This window comes from Labeo rohita, chromosome 7 (assembly GCF_022985175.1).
Source record: "Labeo rohita strain BAU-BD-2019 chromosome 7, IGBB_LRoh.1.0, whole genome shotgun sequence".
In the NCBI taxonomy this organism is placed as follows: domain Eukaryota; kingdom Metazoa; phylum Chordata; class Actinopteri; order Cypriniformes; family Cyprinidae; genus Labeo; species Labeo rohita.
This window is the reverse complement of record NC_066875.1, coordinates 23,691,282-23,707,739: the sequence shown is the minus strand read 5'-3', so window position 1 is coordinate 23,707,739 and position 16,458 is coordinate 23,691,282. Positions and strand designations below refer to the sequence as shown.

Sequence of the window (16,458 nt, the reverse complement as noted above, 5' to 3'; positions counted from 1 at the left end):
CCAGCAAATGGTGAACTCCAGAAGCACTGAAGATTCTAGGGACTGAATTAAAAATACAAATACAATATAAGCAAAAGCCTCAAAACTAAAACTATAATTTAAAGTGCCCCCTTTATCCCACAAGATTGTTTTTTTGTTTTTTGTTTTTTTTTTTAGCCTCAACATATGGACAATTTACATCAGAATCAATTACTTTCTCAGTTGAAAGCATTTCCTGTCACAGCTACAAAGCCAATTTATACAGAAATGGATTCAAAGAAATTGCAAGCAAGGACAATTTCCAAATGGATACACAAGACTAATCCAAGACTGTGCAGTCTGTACTTCTCTTCTGATAACCTGAAAATTCAAAAATACTAAAAATGGCTTTTTAAAACTCACAAAATGCACAAAAAGAACTTACCTTCTATTATAATATTAGAAAAATGTAATATGGAACAAGATGCATATATAAAACCTTGCTAAAATCTCTTCAAAATAATTCTTATAGATCTACCTTGTTCTAAAACAGGCACTCTTAAAGGGGTCATGACATGTTTTTATTTATTTATTTATTTTATTTTAATACGTTCCCTGAGTTTCTCTTATAATGTTAATAAAAAAAAAACAAATATATAAGTGGAAAAATGATTTTTCAACCCTCATTCTGACCCTCTGTCTAAAACGACCTGCTTTAAGGGGCGTGTCCTTCAAGGCTTTTTAGTAATTGGACACTGTTATGATGGTTATGCATTTGCCCGGGTGACGTCACTTTACACCTCAGATCCAAAACGAGCCGGTTTTCGATTTTGATTCATTTTAATTGATTATTTGTTTATAATAAGGTGGACGCTTTTAGCTATGAAACTTTCAGGATGTTTTAATGGTATGAAGACCTCTTATATGCCAAAAGATCAAGGCAAATTTGATTTCTCATGTCATGTCATGTCATGACCCCTTTTAAAAACAAAAAAACTGAAACCAGCATTTGACCAAATAATGCAACAATAACAAATTCAGATTTCAAAATAAAAGCTTTTATTATAAAACTATAAGAATTAGGAAAGTTGCTACAGATTTCACCTGCTCATTTGGTAATGGCACATCTGAGAACCAAATGGTTTGACCATGAGCTTCAGCAATGAAACAGACTATTACACTCCTCTGAAACGCTGGCAGAAACACGTCATTCCCACTCTGACGGTAAGCCACATTTCTGCTTTTAAATAGTTTTTGTCCTAAGGACCTCCATTCAACATGGTACAATAAAAACTCATACCAGTTTTGTAATAATGCATATTAACACACACACACTGATACAAACTGTTTCAGACAGAGATTTTATATAAATCTGACCAATGACACCATTTATGTTAATGGACATGGCAGCCAAATTCAGAGAAGTCTGCATGTGAAATGTTACTGAATGTTAAACAGCACATCCACAATAGTCAGGTAATGACCTCAAAGAGTCACCACATAAAACCCTTGCAAACAGAAAGACGCATCCATGGGATTGATTTGCCTAGATCAGCATCCAATAACAATTATGCAAATAGATTTCAATGTAGGAAGGAAAAATGTCAGTGAAAGCACCAATTTGTAGACGCTGCATCCAACTCTTAAGTTTCCTTTAACTGAGCACAGGGCTTGGAGAAGATGGAGAAAGCAGTGAAAACACAGGAGTTTTAATCTAGAACCAATGAAGCATATTGACAAAATCACCATGCAAACGAATGAGAACTAGTGCTCATGCGCTCATACCGGACCTGAAAAAAAAAAGGAGGATGACAAAAAAAAAAAGTCTGGAGCAGAACAAATCTGAATAAAACTGCAATTACTTATATAGCAACAGCAGTGAATAAAAATCATAATACCGAGTTACTTTTGAACATTATTTCCTCATAATAACTGAAGGACCTTTATGCTAAAAGCACACTCCAGCATAGAAAATGGTTATTAAAAACATGCTGGTTCCCCTGCAGTGAGGTTGGTTGGAAATTTTCACATACACACACACACACACACACACACACTCTCTCTCACACACATCTGTAACAGACATTTCAACAAGTCCAGCCAACTGCTGCTTTCTAACATGTGCCATTTCAAACAGAAATAAAAAAGCCACTCTGCTGTATGTTACAGCGATGATCATACCTGGTGTTCAAATTGCATGTCACATAAATGTTTCAAGCTGTAATGGCCACATCTGAAATGGTAACAGCACCCTCTAACTGTAACTAATGATTGAGGTAATGTGTACTAAGTGATATGCTCAGGTGTATTCATGATATGTAGTGGTGTTGCTGGGTACCAATGGCACTTTAAACACCTGATACCCAAAAAGCCTAACCAAAAACAAAAACAATAATTGACCCAAAGATTCCCAAAGTGAAAAACTAACATTTCAACCATTCAAATCATTTCTTCCCAGTAGATGTAAAGAACAACATACATGATTAGCTTAATATACTTATTTGGAGAACTTCTGTTCCACTGCCAGAGTGTTAAAAACACAGTCCCTCCTCACAAACACATACCAGCACTGTAGTGCCTCTCTTTAAGTTCAAATACTATACACCCAGTATAAAAATCCAATCGCGCCTGATATAGTATTGATCGGCAAGACCGTCAAACCAGATTCACGTAACTGATAAATCCGAGCTGAGGTAGGTGTCCGGAGAGTTCAGCTGCAGAGTGGCAATTCTGATTAAGAGATTAAAAATAAAACATAAGCAGCCAATGTGATGAGTCTGCGATGCCACCGGTGGGAATCGCTGTCAATCAGTCCAACAGGTAGAATCAGAGGCTATCTGAGCCCAGCTCTTGAGGTCATCCACTCTAAACCTTGACACAGCCTGAAACAATACACACACACACATACAAAAGTTCAATAGGGATGCACCAATAGTATAATTCTGGCCAGTACGATAACATACATAAACTACACATCATGATCAATATTAAAGGGCACCTATTATGCCCCTTTTACAAGATGTAGTATTGGTCTTGGGTGTCCCCAGAATACGTCTGTGAAGTTTCAGCTCAAAATACCCTACAGATCATTTTTAAAAGGTAGTAACAATAACATCTGGAAATGTCATTTTTGGGTGGGTCCAAAAAAAGCTGTTTTGGTGTGTATCACTTTAAATGCAAATGAGCTGCACATTCCCAGCCCATCTTTAGAAGAGGGAGTAGTGTATACATCTCTGCTTTGCACACCTACAGCAATAAACAGTTGGTAGAAACATGACAGAGCGAGAGAGCTGGTGTTCAGCTGTACATTTGGCAAGCCAAACACACTGAAAGTGGGATGAAACAGCGCAATATTACAGAGTTCGTCCCGCGCTGACCTGTCATCGTACTTTGATAACGTACGCACACAAATACAGTTAAAACGTTAGCCAAGTACTATAAAGACATGACATTTACAAATCAGTCTGTAACGTATTAGGTAGATTTTGAGACGCATTACCAAAAATAAAAGTAATCCACTGCTTCCTCAGTGGCTCAGATGTTGGGAGAAAATGAAGACTTATGTTCAGTCTTACATCCAATCACAGAACACCTGGATTGCTTACAAGACATTGTTGACTTTACATCTGCGAGGAAGCAAAGACAACTTGCTAAGGGTGGAAACTATGGCAATACAGGACTGTAAGTCAACGGCCGTGGGCGGGGCCTAAACAATGTGACATCACACTGCTTTGAGAATCAAAATGGCAGGTCTAAGGAGACTGGATCTCTCCACATCCCTGCTGAAAAAAAACAGCTAAAACCAGCCTAAGTTTGTCATCCAGGCTGGTCTTAGCTGGTCAGCAGGCTGGTTTTAGAGGGGTTTTAGCCACTTCCAAGCTGGTCTTAGCTGGTCAGGCTGGGAGACCAGCTGGAACAACCAGCTAAAACCAGCCTGACCAGCCTAGCCAGGCTGGGAGACCAGCTAAAACCAGCTACTTCCATCTTAAACCAGCTAAGACCAGCCAACCAGCCTAGGCCGGTTTTAGCCGTTTTTTTCAGCAGGGACAGTAGACTTCTATGGTGTCCGCGAGCTTGAACTTCCAAAATACAGTTTAAATGCAACTTCAAAGGGCTCCCAGCTGAGAAATAAGGGTCTTATCTAGTGAAACGATTGGTTATTTTCTTTAAAAAAAATGAAAATAACTTCAAATGCTCATCTTGTTTAGCTCTGCATGTACTCTGTGTATTTCGGTTTAGGTAGGTCGAAAAACTCCCATCTCATTTTCTACTTCAATTTCAAAATCGACAAGAATTTGAGGTTAAAAAGTACATAAATTGTCTTATTTTTTTAGAAAATAACTAATCGTTTCACTAGATAAGACCCTTCTTCCTGGGCTGGGATCGTGTAGAGCCTTTTGAAGCTGCATTTAAACTGCATTTTGGAAGTTCAAACTGGCAGGCACTAGAGAAATTCCACTATATGGAGAGAAATCCTGAAATATTTTCTTCAAAAACATAATTTCTTTACGACTGAAGAAAGAAAGACATGAACATCTTGGATGACGAGGGGGTGAGTAAATGATCTGTAAATTTTTCTTTAAAGGCTTCTATAATTATATTTAACAAGGTTATTAAATGATTAATGTTTAAGTAGAACAAACAAGACTACTGAGATAAAATCATTTTGCTTCTTGCATGTTACATGACCAGTGAGTGGTGCTAAAAGCGTTAGCCTTATCTGAAACAGACAAATGTAAATCTAAAGACTTTTGTTATGTTGGTTGTTGTATGTATTGTGGAAGCTCATAAATGTAATGTCCGAAATGTGAGAAGTTTAGTTTAGTACCCTATCATGTTTGAAAATAATTCTGCTTACACTAAACTTGACAAGTGTTAACAAAACTAAACGAGATAAAGTCGTTTTTTTGTTTTCTGTGTGCAAAAAAAGCATTCCCGTAGCTTCATAACATTAAGGTTGAACCACTAATGTCCCGTGGACTATTTTAACAATGTCCTAACTACCTTCTCGGTCTTGATAGTGGTAGTTGCGTCGCTGTCAACACAGGGTCTGGAAGCTCTCAGATATCATCAAAAATACCTTAATTTGTGTTTTGAAGATGAACAAAGACCTTAATGGGTTTGGACTGGCATGAGGGTGACTAATAAATGAGTGAATTTTCATTTTTGGGTGAACTATCCCTTTAATCAATAATTTGCTAATTTCAGCTGGAAACTGCAGTGAATTATATGTATAGGTACATTTAGAGTTTTGCACAAATGTAGGTAGGGGCATGTATTTCCCATTAGCCTTGGTTGATTGTATTATTGAGTTGATTGTACGTTTTGCAATCAATATTTTGTTATACCATACAACACGTACAAGCTAGTACACTTAATCCCTGTGTCTATACTGCAGGTCTTACCCTTCTCCGGTGAGCGCACAGCAAGACTGGATGTGCCAGGGATGATCCTTGATGGAGCTGAGGGTTAGGTATTTGGAAATCTCTGCTGCAGACATACAACCCTTCATGTCCTGCTTATTAGCAAAGATCAACACCGCAGCTTTGCGTAGATCCTGAAAGGATGAAGACAGAAAACGGCTGAAAGACACTCAAAATTTAGCTTTTTTGAGATAGGATTTATATTCAGACTCTGTGTGCTGTAAATGTTAAAGCATTACCTCATGCGCTAGCATCCTGTAGAGCTCTTCTTTAGAAATGGCTAGTCTTTCTCTGTCAGTACTATCCACTACCAGTATGATGAACTACGAGAGAAAACACACACACACACACACACACACACACACAAAGCTTTATTATCAGATGTCAGGCAGCATACTATTCCACTTGTATTCAGGGGTGGTTTCTAAGTTTAGCAAGGCTACAGAGTTGTTTGTTGCTCTGCGTGCATGTCCTTGGCAGACATTGTGTATCTATGATCTCAAGACCGAGTGCTCCCGAATAGAGCTTGACAGCAGGGCTACACCACAAATCTCATATGCACACTTCCTGAATGAAAGGCAGGGGTCTCGCCATTCAAACCTCTTTGTAGGACCCTGAACTTTGAACTCTGAATCAGACACCAGCTGCCAAAGTCTGGCGGAATTACCGCTGTGCACAACTGTTGTTCAAACTATTGTTCACAGCAAACTGAACACACAGCTGTTTCTCAGAAACCATCTCAACATACTACCTTTAAAAAAGAAATGATATAATTATAGTATGTGGTGTTAGTTACTGGTAATAAAAATCTAACTATGTCTGTAGGAGGACATTATAGACAAAAATTGGTTTATTTTGATATCGAAAACAATATGAAGTGGGAAAGCTTCAAAACAAGTTTCTTTATGTTAAGACTGCAAAAACTCTAAGATCTTTAAAAAAAATTAAACCCATACTTTTGAACTGCAGCATACAAACCAAAAAATGCTGTACAAATAAATTAAACTATCCTATCATGCTCACTTGGGAGATTCCGATTCAAGTCAAGCATCATGTTCCCAACCCATTACATCTTTCACGAAGAACTGGCTGTCTAGTCTATGGCTACGTTCACACTGTGAGCCTTAAAAGGAGAAGTCCACTTCCAAATCAACAATTTACAGATAATGTACTCACCCCCTTGTCATCCAAGATATTCATGTCTTTCTTACTTCAGTCATAAAGAAAATACGTTTTTTTGAGGAAAACATTTCAGGATTTTTCTTCATGTAATGGACTGATATGGTTTCACAAGTTCGAACTTCCAAAATGCAGTTTACATGCAGTTTCAAACAATCCCAAATGTGGCTGTAAATGATCCCAGCTGAGGAAAAAGGGTCTTACCTAGCGAAACAACTGGTTATTTTCACAAAAATAATACAATTTATATACTTTTTAATGTCAAACGCTCTAACTCTTCCCAACCTCAGTTATTGTCTGCTTCATGACAGTTAGGGTATGTCGAAAAACTCCCATCTCATGTTCTCCCTCAACTTCAAAATCATCCTATATCGCTGTTTTACCTTTTTTGTTAAGGGTGTTTGATCTTTGCATGTTCACTTTGCAAAGACTGGGTCGGTACTTCTGCAGCGATGTAGGATGATTTTGAAATGATTTTTGAAGTTGAGGGAGAAAATACGATTGGAGTTTTTCAACATACCCTAACTGTCTTGAGCCAGAATACACAGAGTTCATGGAGAGCAAGACAAGATGAGTGTTTGAGATTAAAAAGTATTTAAATCGTATTTTTTTTAAATGAAAATAACCAATCGTTCCACTAGATAAGACCCTTCTTCCTCGGCTGGGATCGTTTACAACCGCATTTGGGATCGTTTGAAGCCGCATTTAAACTGCATTTTGGAAGTTCAAACTCGGGGCACCATGTCAGTCCATTATATAGAGAAAAAACCTGAAATGTTTTTCTCAAAAAATTTAATTTCTTTATGACTTAAGAAAGAAGGACAAGAACATCTTGAATGACAAGGGGGGTGAGTACATTATCTTAAAGTTGTTGTTCTGGAAGTGGACTTCTCCTTTAATGCTCAATTCTGATTTTTGCTCAGATCAGATTTGTTTTTGTATAGCTGTTCACATTTTTGTTTTAAATGTGGCCAATATCAGATTTCCAGTGTAAACAGATAATGGTTCTGAACTGACCCGCATGCACAAAACAACAACAAAAAAATAATAATAATATGAACAGGGTTGCCAGGTTTTCACAACAAAATCCACCCAAATGCTCTTCAAAACACTGCATTCTGGGGGGTAAACATAGTGTAAATGGGGACGCTTAAACCCACGGAGTTGAAAGTGAAAAAGTAGCTCACATGTGATCTGCCACAGAAGCCAGCGAAATTATACACCAGCAATATGAGAGAGGAGGAGGAAAGAAAGAAAGAAAGAAAGAAAAAAACAAAAAAACAAAAAACAAAAATCAAGCCAAGGACGTGACACAACAGAGCAGAGCACATGCTGTGTACACATATCTATCCTTACAAGTAAAGTTTTGGCTGTATTATTTGTGTCCCCTTCAAGAATTGCTCTTTAGAAATTTTGTTTATTGCCCCCCCCCCCATATAAAATTTACGCCCTTGTCTACATGAATTGAGAAGTGTGTTCAAAGTTTTCAATTCGGTTAACACAATCATCCCTTGTCAAAACTCTAGCAGTGCAGTGTGTATGTGCATTACCTCAGTGTTGGAGTAGTATGTGTTCCAAGAGGAGCGGAGACTCTCCTGACCACCAATATCCCACATCAGAAAGTGGGTTTTCTTCACCACTATTTCCTCCACATTGCTGCCAATTGTAGGAGACGTGTGTACCACCTCATTCATTAAACTGCACAACAAAACAGGTTCAGATTAAACATTAATGAAACTACAGTTGATATTAATTACCACACTGAAACCTGAAATCAATACTGTCTCTCTCTATTGTTTTACGTTGCTGTATATATACCACATGATACTGCATAAATTGTAATGTTTAGTTTGTATTGTATGTTCAGGCAATTGTCTTAGACTTAACTAGCTACAGAAATTTTGACTGGCCCAGGTGTGTGGCAATAAAGAGAACACTATTCTATTGTATGAATCAGACTCTTTAGCGGGGCTGTAAAATTGATTAATCATGATTAATTGATTTTACAGCCCTACTTTTGACTAATTAAAAAAAAAAAAGCCAAGAGCAATAAATAGTCTAAAAAAAAAAAAAAAAAAAGATGTCAATTACTCACAATTGATAAAGTATAGTGGTTTTCCCAGCATTGTCCAGCCCCACAATAATCACCTTGTGTTCTACATTACAGAAATACAAATACATGTAACTGATAAGAACATTCAAACAAATAATATTCACAGTCAAACATCAAATGTGACCCTAGACCACAAAACCAGTCATAAGGGTCAATTTTTTTTTAAATTGAGATTTATACATCATCCAAAAGCAGAATAAATAAGATTTCTGTTGATGTATGGTAGGATAGGGCAATATTTGGCTGATAATACAACTACTTGAAGATCTGGAAACTGAAGCTCCAAAACAAATCTAAATATAGGGGTTCTTGGAGTTCTTAGCAATGCATATTACCAATCAAAAGGTTTTGGTTTATTTATGGTAGGAAATTTACGAAATATCTTCATGGAACATGAACTTTACTTAATATCTTAATGATTCTTGGCATAAAGGAAAAATTGATCATTTTGACCTATACAATGTATTGCTGGCGATTGCTACAAATATACCCGTGCCACTTAAGATTGGTTTTGTATTCCAGGGTCACAAATGAAAACCAATCAATTCATCTCAGTAAATAAGGATAGGAATATATGTAAATACCAACAAAATGTTAAAAAAACAAAAAATAAAAAAAATAAATGGAATCTATATTTACATGAAATACACAGAGACAATTTTATGCCTTAACTACAATGGTAAAGGGAGTTCATCACATTAGCTTGCTCTTTCCTTTCATTCAGAGCTAGTTTGTTTCTGTTGACCTCTCAGTTCAATTAACTGGAAGATAATTGGTCCAACAATTCTATACAAACGCACAGCTCTGCCACACGGGATGCAAGCTTGCGTAACAGAAGAAGACGTGATTAGATAAACGAGTGATCCATCCTTTATCAGAGCAATGTGAGGAAAATCTGACAGCCTGTGTGTGCATGTGAGAGAGAGAAAGAGAGCACACATTTGGATTTTTTTTTTCCACCTTTGAACTCTGATGTGCACTACAGGAAGCAGTACTGGATAACTCATGATATCTCTGACAGCTCCCCAAAGACAGAACATTTCACTGCTATTACTTCCTCAATGACCGACCCCGATTCTACTTCTGGATGCCTCCGGCAAAAACGTCACAGGACAAAGTGAAGCCATAAAGAGACACTGTTTCTCAAGACTACATTTAACGCCACCCACAGCTTTAGGTGGAACTTTTCATAACAAACTCAAGGACAAATTTAACCTGGCTCTAATGTAAGAATACTAACACTACTGCTCAAAGCGTTAACCAAAGGAAAAACACAATGGACGCTATTTGCGCAACTCTAACTCCTCTTAAACTAGACTGTTGTCCATTTACAATATAGTGCAAAAAATTCAATTTTTGTGAATAAATGCAGGAATGTTTCTGTGTTAGAGAGTAACACTCAGTGTAATGAAGTGACCGGTCCTCTTCAGGACAGTAATCCAGGGAATTAGGAAAGAGAATGAGATTACAAATCCAACAGGCAAAATTCCTTCTATGTCTAGAAAAGTAGGTCGAAGAGATATCCTACTTTCTCCTGGGAGCTTCTTTTAGACCTAGAGAAAGACTCGGCATATAGCCCAGAGAACTGACTAGTTCATTTGTAATGAATGTATCTAGCACACACAAGAAAAACATATTTCAACAACAATTAACACGTAAAACCTTGTATGAATGCAAATAGTTTGGTGTCAAATGACTGAAGTGCACGCAATATCAACAATGTCCATTCTGGTGTTAAAAGAACATCTGTCTGACATTACAGCAATCTGGACATAGTTATGAATGTTTGTCATGGGACAAAACTGCTAAAAAATGCAAAACATTAACCAGAAAATACCATTCTGTTGTTTGCACACAAATTCTCAATTACAAAAATATGCATTCAAGTTAAAATGGAATTAGAAGAGTAACTTTTAGATACAATCCAGTGCACTAAAGTTAAAAACACTGCCGTTTTCCTGCACATCATTGTGTGTCCTGAAGGCTGGATCTCTCCAGGCAGGCTGAACTTACTGCTGAAACTGGCAAACAATGGAGGAGGGAAACGGTTTCCTCACGCTGCTTTTGTTTGCCAGGTGGTCGTGGCGTCTGTTCCTCTACACAAAAGCATTTTCAATTCAAATCAGTTCCTTTTATTGTCATTGCACAAGTTGAAGCTGATACCTGACCCCTCTGTCCTTTAGACCTACATCATGAGAGACACATCTGTCACTGCAGCAGTGAAGACATACAAACGTATGTCAAAGAACAAAACCTATGAGAACAAATCAGATCTGACAAATCAAACAAAAACATATGAAGCAGCTAAAAGCTGGAGAATAGTTGGAGTTCTTTCAGACAAGAGGAGAGAAAACAATCTTTATTTTACAGGCTTTTGCGGATGGGTTTATACATGGTGAAGTGTTTTTTTTTTTTTCGTCTGGCTGTTGACAGTTTTTTCTTATTTAAGGAGCGATAAAAAAGGAACATTCAAACTGTTCTAAAATGCATGTTTTAATAGAAAACGTATACTTTAGAAAACATGCAATACAAACAACTGTCTTAATGTTCTGTGATGAATCAGTTGGAGAAAGTATGGTGATGTCTAAATATTCACCTGTGGTGTTTTGCCTTAAAACTTAGTTAGCTGCCAAACATAACAGCATTTTGGGCATCATAGGAATGTGCCTACATGATATTAACATGTTTTCGACATGGAACAAAGGTATTACCATGTTTCTGTACAAGATACCATAACAGTACTGCGACCTATTACATAAATACAATAGGAATGTAGACGCTACCAGCCAAAAGTTTTTGAACAGTTTTTTTTAAAGGCTCTTCTGCTCACCAAGCCTGCATTTATTTGATCCAAAATACAGCAAAAAGAGTACAATTTTGAAATATTTGTACTATTTAAATTAACTGTTTTCTATTTGAATATATTTTAAAATGTAACTTATTCCTGTTATTTCTAAGCTGAATTTTTAGCATCATTACTCCAGTCTTCACTATCACATGATCCTTCAGAAATCATTAAAATATTCTGATTTGAGGCTCACAAAAACATTTATTATTATTATTATTATTATGTTGAAAACAGCAGAGCAGTTTTTTTTTTCACATTTCTTGGTGAATAGACAGTTCAGAAGAACAGCATTTACCTGAAACTGAAATCTTTTGTAACATAAATGTCTTTATCATCACTTTATTATTGGTTAGCATAAGAGACTTCTTTAAAAAAAAAAAAATCTTACGGTTCAAAAACTTTTTACTGGTACTGTATAATGATTCAGTACCATGGTATTACCTTACAGCGTCACTTTACCATAGTACAGCGGTACTTTTGAGAAAAAAAAAAATGATAGGGTCTCTGAGCCAGACTCTTTGTCTTACCTTGGTTACTACCTACAGTCTTCAGAAAGCACATTATCAGCTCAACAAGTGGACAATACTCAGTTTGCAGATGATTTAGAAGACATTTTAAATGAACCATATGTTACCTTTACCACTAACGAATAGATTATCTGATGTGTTCGAGCTACCGGGAGAAGATAACGGACCAAGCGAACCGACTTAAAAACCGTTACAATTATGAGGTGAAAAAACAATCTGGTCTGGTTTAAAATATAGCAGAAGTAAACGTGTCAGTGCGAGACTGTGGTTTTCATAGGGTAACATTAGCTCAACGCAGCGGATTTGAACGAGCTCACTAGCATTAACGTTAACGTTAGCTCAGTTCCGCTGGGTATCAGCCCGAGGCGGACAACAGTCAAAAACACTCACTGGAAAACAGCCAAAACACAATCTCCTACCTTGATTACAAAAGAAACTCCATAGTTTGGCAAAAATTAGACCCATTTCTCCTGGTGGGCGAGAGTACGTGTCCGGTGAGGGTGAGTTTAGCGGAGAGGCCTACAGCAGCTGTCCGTGAAGCCGTTATTTCTTCATAAACCCCATGCGGCTACGGTAACTCAGTACATGCCCCCGTGTGTCGGTGTGTGTATGTCCACGGTGTGTTCACACAGGTAAGCAGGTCCCGAGCACTACTTCTTTTGTGAGGTCAGATCAAGTGTGCGATATATGCGAGCGCGGCGGGTACATCTCTCTCCAAACACAAGCCTCTTCACTTCCCAGATCGCTCTGACCTCATCCACATTTTCCTTATGGACAAAAAACGCACATCAGCTCCCTTTGTCTGGGTACACACGTGTAAGTACTCGGGTAGAGCTCAAGGGAATAAACTTGAGGCACACAGAGTTCACTGCAGCGCGTGTGTACGTGTGTATGTCTGTGCAGCTCCTGGATAAATAATAAGCGCTCGCTCTCTCTTGTGTCCTGTGTACACACACACACACACACACACACACACACACACACACACACCATCCCCCATCAGTGTTAGGTTACACGTGTGAGGATCATGACGTGACATATCCAGCCCACAAGTGTCAAATCCATACAATGTGTTAGAAAGTTTACATATGTGTAAAATAAATCTTTAAATGTAGTGTTGAATCGAATGTTATGGATAGCAGAAAACAGTTAAAAACTCTTATAATAATTATACAAATTGACATGGACATCCGAAGCAATCAGATAGATAGCAATGGTCTAAACATCACACATTGATGACAATACGGTAGAGACTACCGAATAAGGGTGAACTGGTTACTCATGTTAGTCTTTCTTCTGTGTTGCCTGGACCACAAGTTCCTTCCTGTCTGCATCAAATCTTATTTACACATAGTTTGAAATCTCTGAGATAAAGCAAAATTGAGCCTTTGTGTGAGTATGGCGTCTGCTAAGAATGTAGTAAGAAACTAGATTAAATAATCAAAACATCTAAAGATTTGGCATTTTATTGAACTCTGTCAGCAGAATGCTTCAGATTACAGACTGGTATGCTGTAATCTGATCTATAAACACTTCCTTTATCACATTCATCAGAAATCTGAACACTTAAAGCAATATTCCAGGTTACATACTTTAGTACAAATCAGAATAGCGGAACTTTCATGCTCAGCATTCATGCCATGTTTTGGATAACCACATTTAATAAGTGTGTGTAGACCACTGGCACAACATGTTTACGGTAGTAAAGAAGCCTAGGTATGTGCACATGGTTTAAAGACAGATATGTGAGAACTCTGACATTTTTAAAATGTTTATTTATTTAAGCTGTAAAGTTGTTGAAATCATTATTTTGAGGCATGACAACACTTCTTGCCAACTTTTGGGTGTGTTATAGATTTAGCCTAATAATATCACTTGCTCCATGTAAATTCTAGTTAAAACATTGACTAGATTCAGCATGGCATACTGTCATACTACTTGTATGCAAACTATGTTTGTGGTGTATATATATACTTACCAAAATTATAAATGCAACACTTTTGTTTTTGCCCCAATTTTACATGAGCTGAACTCAAAGATCTAAGACTTTTTCTGTGTACACAAAAGTCCATCCAAAAGTCTATTTCACACCAGCCCAGGACCTCCACATCCAGCATCTTCACCTCCAAGATTGTCTGAGACCAGCCACCCGGACAGCTGCTGCAACAATCGGTTTGTATAAGCAAAGAATTTCTGCACAAATTGTCAGAAAGTGTCTCAGGGAAGCTCATCTGTGTCCTCATCGGGGTCTCGACCTGACTGCAGTTCATCGTCGTAACCGACTTGAGTGGGCAAATGCTCACATTCGATGGCATCTGGTACTTTGGAGAAATGAATCCTGGTTTTCACTGTACAGGGCAGATGGCAGACGTGTATGGCATCGTGTGGGTGAGCGGTTTGCTGATGTCAGCGTTGTGGATCAAGTGGCCCATGGTATGGGCGGGTGTGCGAATGAACACAGGTGCATTTTATTGATGGCATTTTGAATGCATAGAGATACCGTGACGAGATCCTGAGGCCCATTGTTGTGCCATTCATCCACGACCATCACCTCATGTTGCAGCATGATAATGCATGGCCCCATGTTGCAGGAATCTGTACACAATTCCTGGAAGCTGAAAACATCCCAGTTCTTGCATGGGCAGCATACTCACTGAACATGTCATCCATTGAGCATGTTTGGGATGCTCTGGATCGGCATATACAACAGCGTGTTCCAGTTCCTGCCAATATCCAGCAACTTCACACAGCCATTGACTAATCAACATCTTGATATGCCTGTGAGGTGGATGGATTATCTCGGTAAAGGAGAAGTGCTCACTAACTAGATTTAGACAGATTTGTGAACAAGTCTTAGATCTTTGAGTTCAGTTCATGAAAAATGGGGGCAAAAAACATAAGTGTTGCATTTATAATATTGGTCAGTGTATGAAGAGCTCAGACGCAAAAGCCTCTAAATCCATCTGACGTTTTTCTTTAAAATAAGCATTTTTATGCAGTTTGGATATCAGCATGTTAGTAAATAGCCAAACAATATCCACTAACAAATATCCAATAACACTTGGAAAATTTGCCATATAAATATCAGTTCATTAAGAATTTGAGCTTTATATTTAATCTATTACAAAGGCAAAGTCTCTCATTCAGCTTATTCTCATTTGTAACATCCATTCAGCTCTTCACTGTTTTCCTTCCATTTACTGACATTTAGCCAGTCACCAGGGTCAATGGCAATCTTGGAGATAAATGGAGAAACCTGCAAATTTTTAAAATATTTTCTTGCCAAAGAAAAGGACAGATGGTGTGTCAAAGATCTCCTGTACCATTTTGTCACATTCTTGAAAAATGCCGACAAATATCACACTTAATGTGATAATGCAGAGCTGAAATATCAAAAATCCAAATACATCTAACACCTTTATTTGTCCATAGGTACAATAAACTGATGTATATTTTACTGAATACAAAAATATCCCAAATAGGAAAGTCTTTGAACGGCTTTTAATGAATTTGGATTGAACTATTTTTAGAGTTTACAATTTAAAAAAATTGTTGTTTTATAAAAGAATTCACTGATTTTTTTGCGACAGGTGGGCAGTGTTGCCAAGTCCACGGTTTTCCCATGGAATTGGGCTACTTTAACACTGTTGCCGCAGGTTGTTTTTCATGTCCGTGAGTTAAGTGACCCCAGCAACGTCATATTTAGCCCCTGGAATGTGAATTTACCAGGAAAACCCTACCAAAAAAATGTGTATTTGACCCCCAGACCATGATTTCTACTGAGGGAACCCCTTCCAAATACGATTGGGCTACTTTTGGGCTAGTTTTGAGTAGCAATTGGGCGGGTTTTGTTGTAAAAACCTGACAACCCTGCAAGTGGGATTCAGCTTACGGCACTTCTCATTCATTTATATATGTAAATGGCAACTGAGTTTTGCACAACACTGACTGAATTCAGTGACATCAAGGCTGTAATATGATTGGTTATTAAGAGACACGTGATCCAAGTCAGCCGTTATGCTTTCTCTAATAGGATTTCTCTTGGATTTCATCAAAAATGTCTTGATTTGTGAAATGTCTTCGAACCTCTGTCTTATGGGTTTGGAACTGGTGAGTAATTAATGACAGAATTTTCATTTTTTGGTGAAGTAACTCTTTATCAATTTCCTATATTAATCACACTTAAGAGTCAATTCAGTAAATCACTGATAAACGTATGTATATAAATGAACTTCGATGTAGCTTAATGAAACTTTTTAAAATGTCAGGAGGTTGCTCTCAGATGAATATATAAAACATATTATGCCTTCTAGAGCACTGGGGATGCTTTTATAAAGGTCAAAGCAACTGCGAGCTTCTAAGTGTGTATTTTCAGGTAATTTACAGGGCTCTGTGAGCTGAGTCAGAGCT

General features: G+C 37.6%; 1 protein-coding gene across 1 annotated transcript; it reads right to left on the bottom strand.

Moving 5' to 3' along the window:
* Window positions 1–994: 994 nt before the first annotated feature.
* arl8 (ADP-ribosylation factor-like 8) lies at window positions 995–12,999 on the bottom strand. Its single transcript, XM_051115459.1, has 6 exons — window positions 12,468–12,999; window positions 8,656–8,716; window positions 8,111–8,258; window positions 5,621–5,704; window positions 5,364–5,515; window positions 995–2,840 (listed from the first exon to the last, which is right to left on the bottom strand). The coding sequence occupies exons 1-6, from the start codon at window positions 12,511–12,513 to the stop codon at window positions 2,792–2,794; spliced, it is 540 nt and encodes a 179-aa protein (XP_050971416.1). The 5' UTR covers window positions 12,514–12,999; the 3' UTR covers window positions 995–2,791.
* Window positions 13,000–16,458: the final 3,459 nt, after the last annotated feature.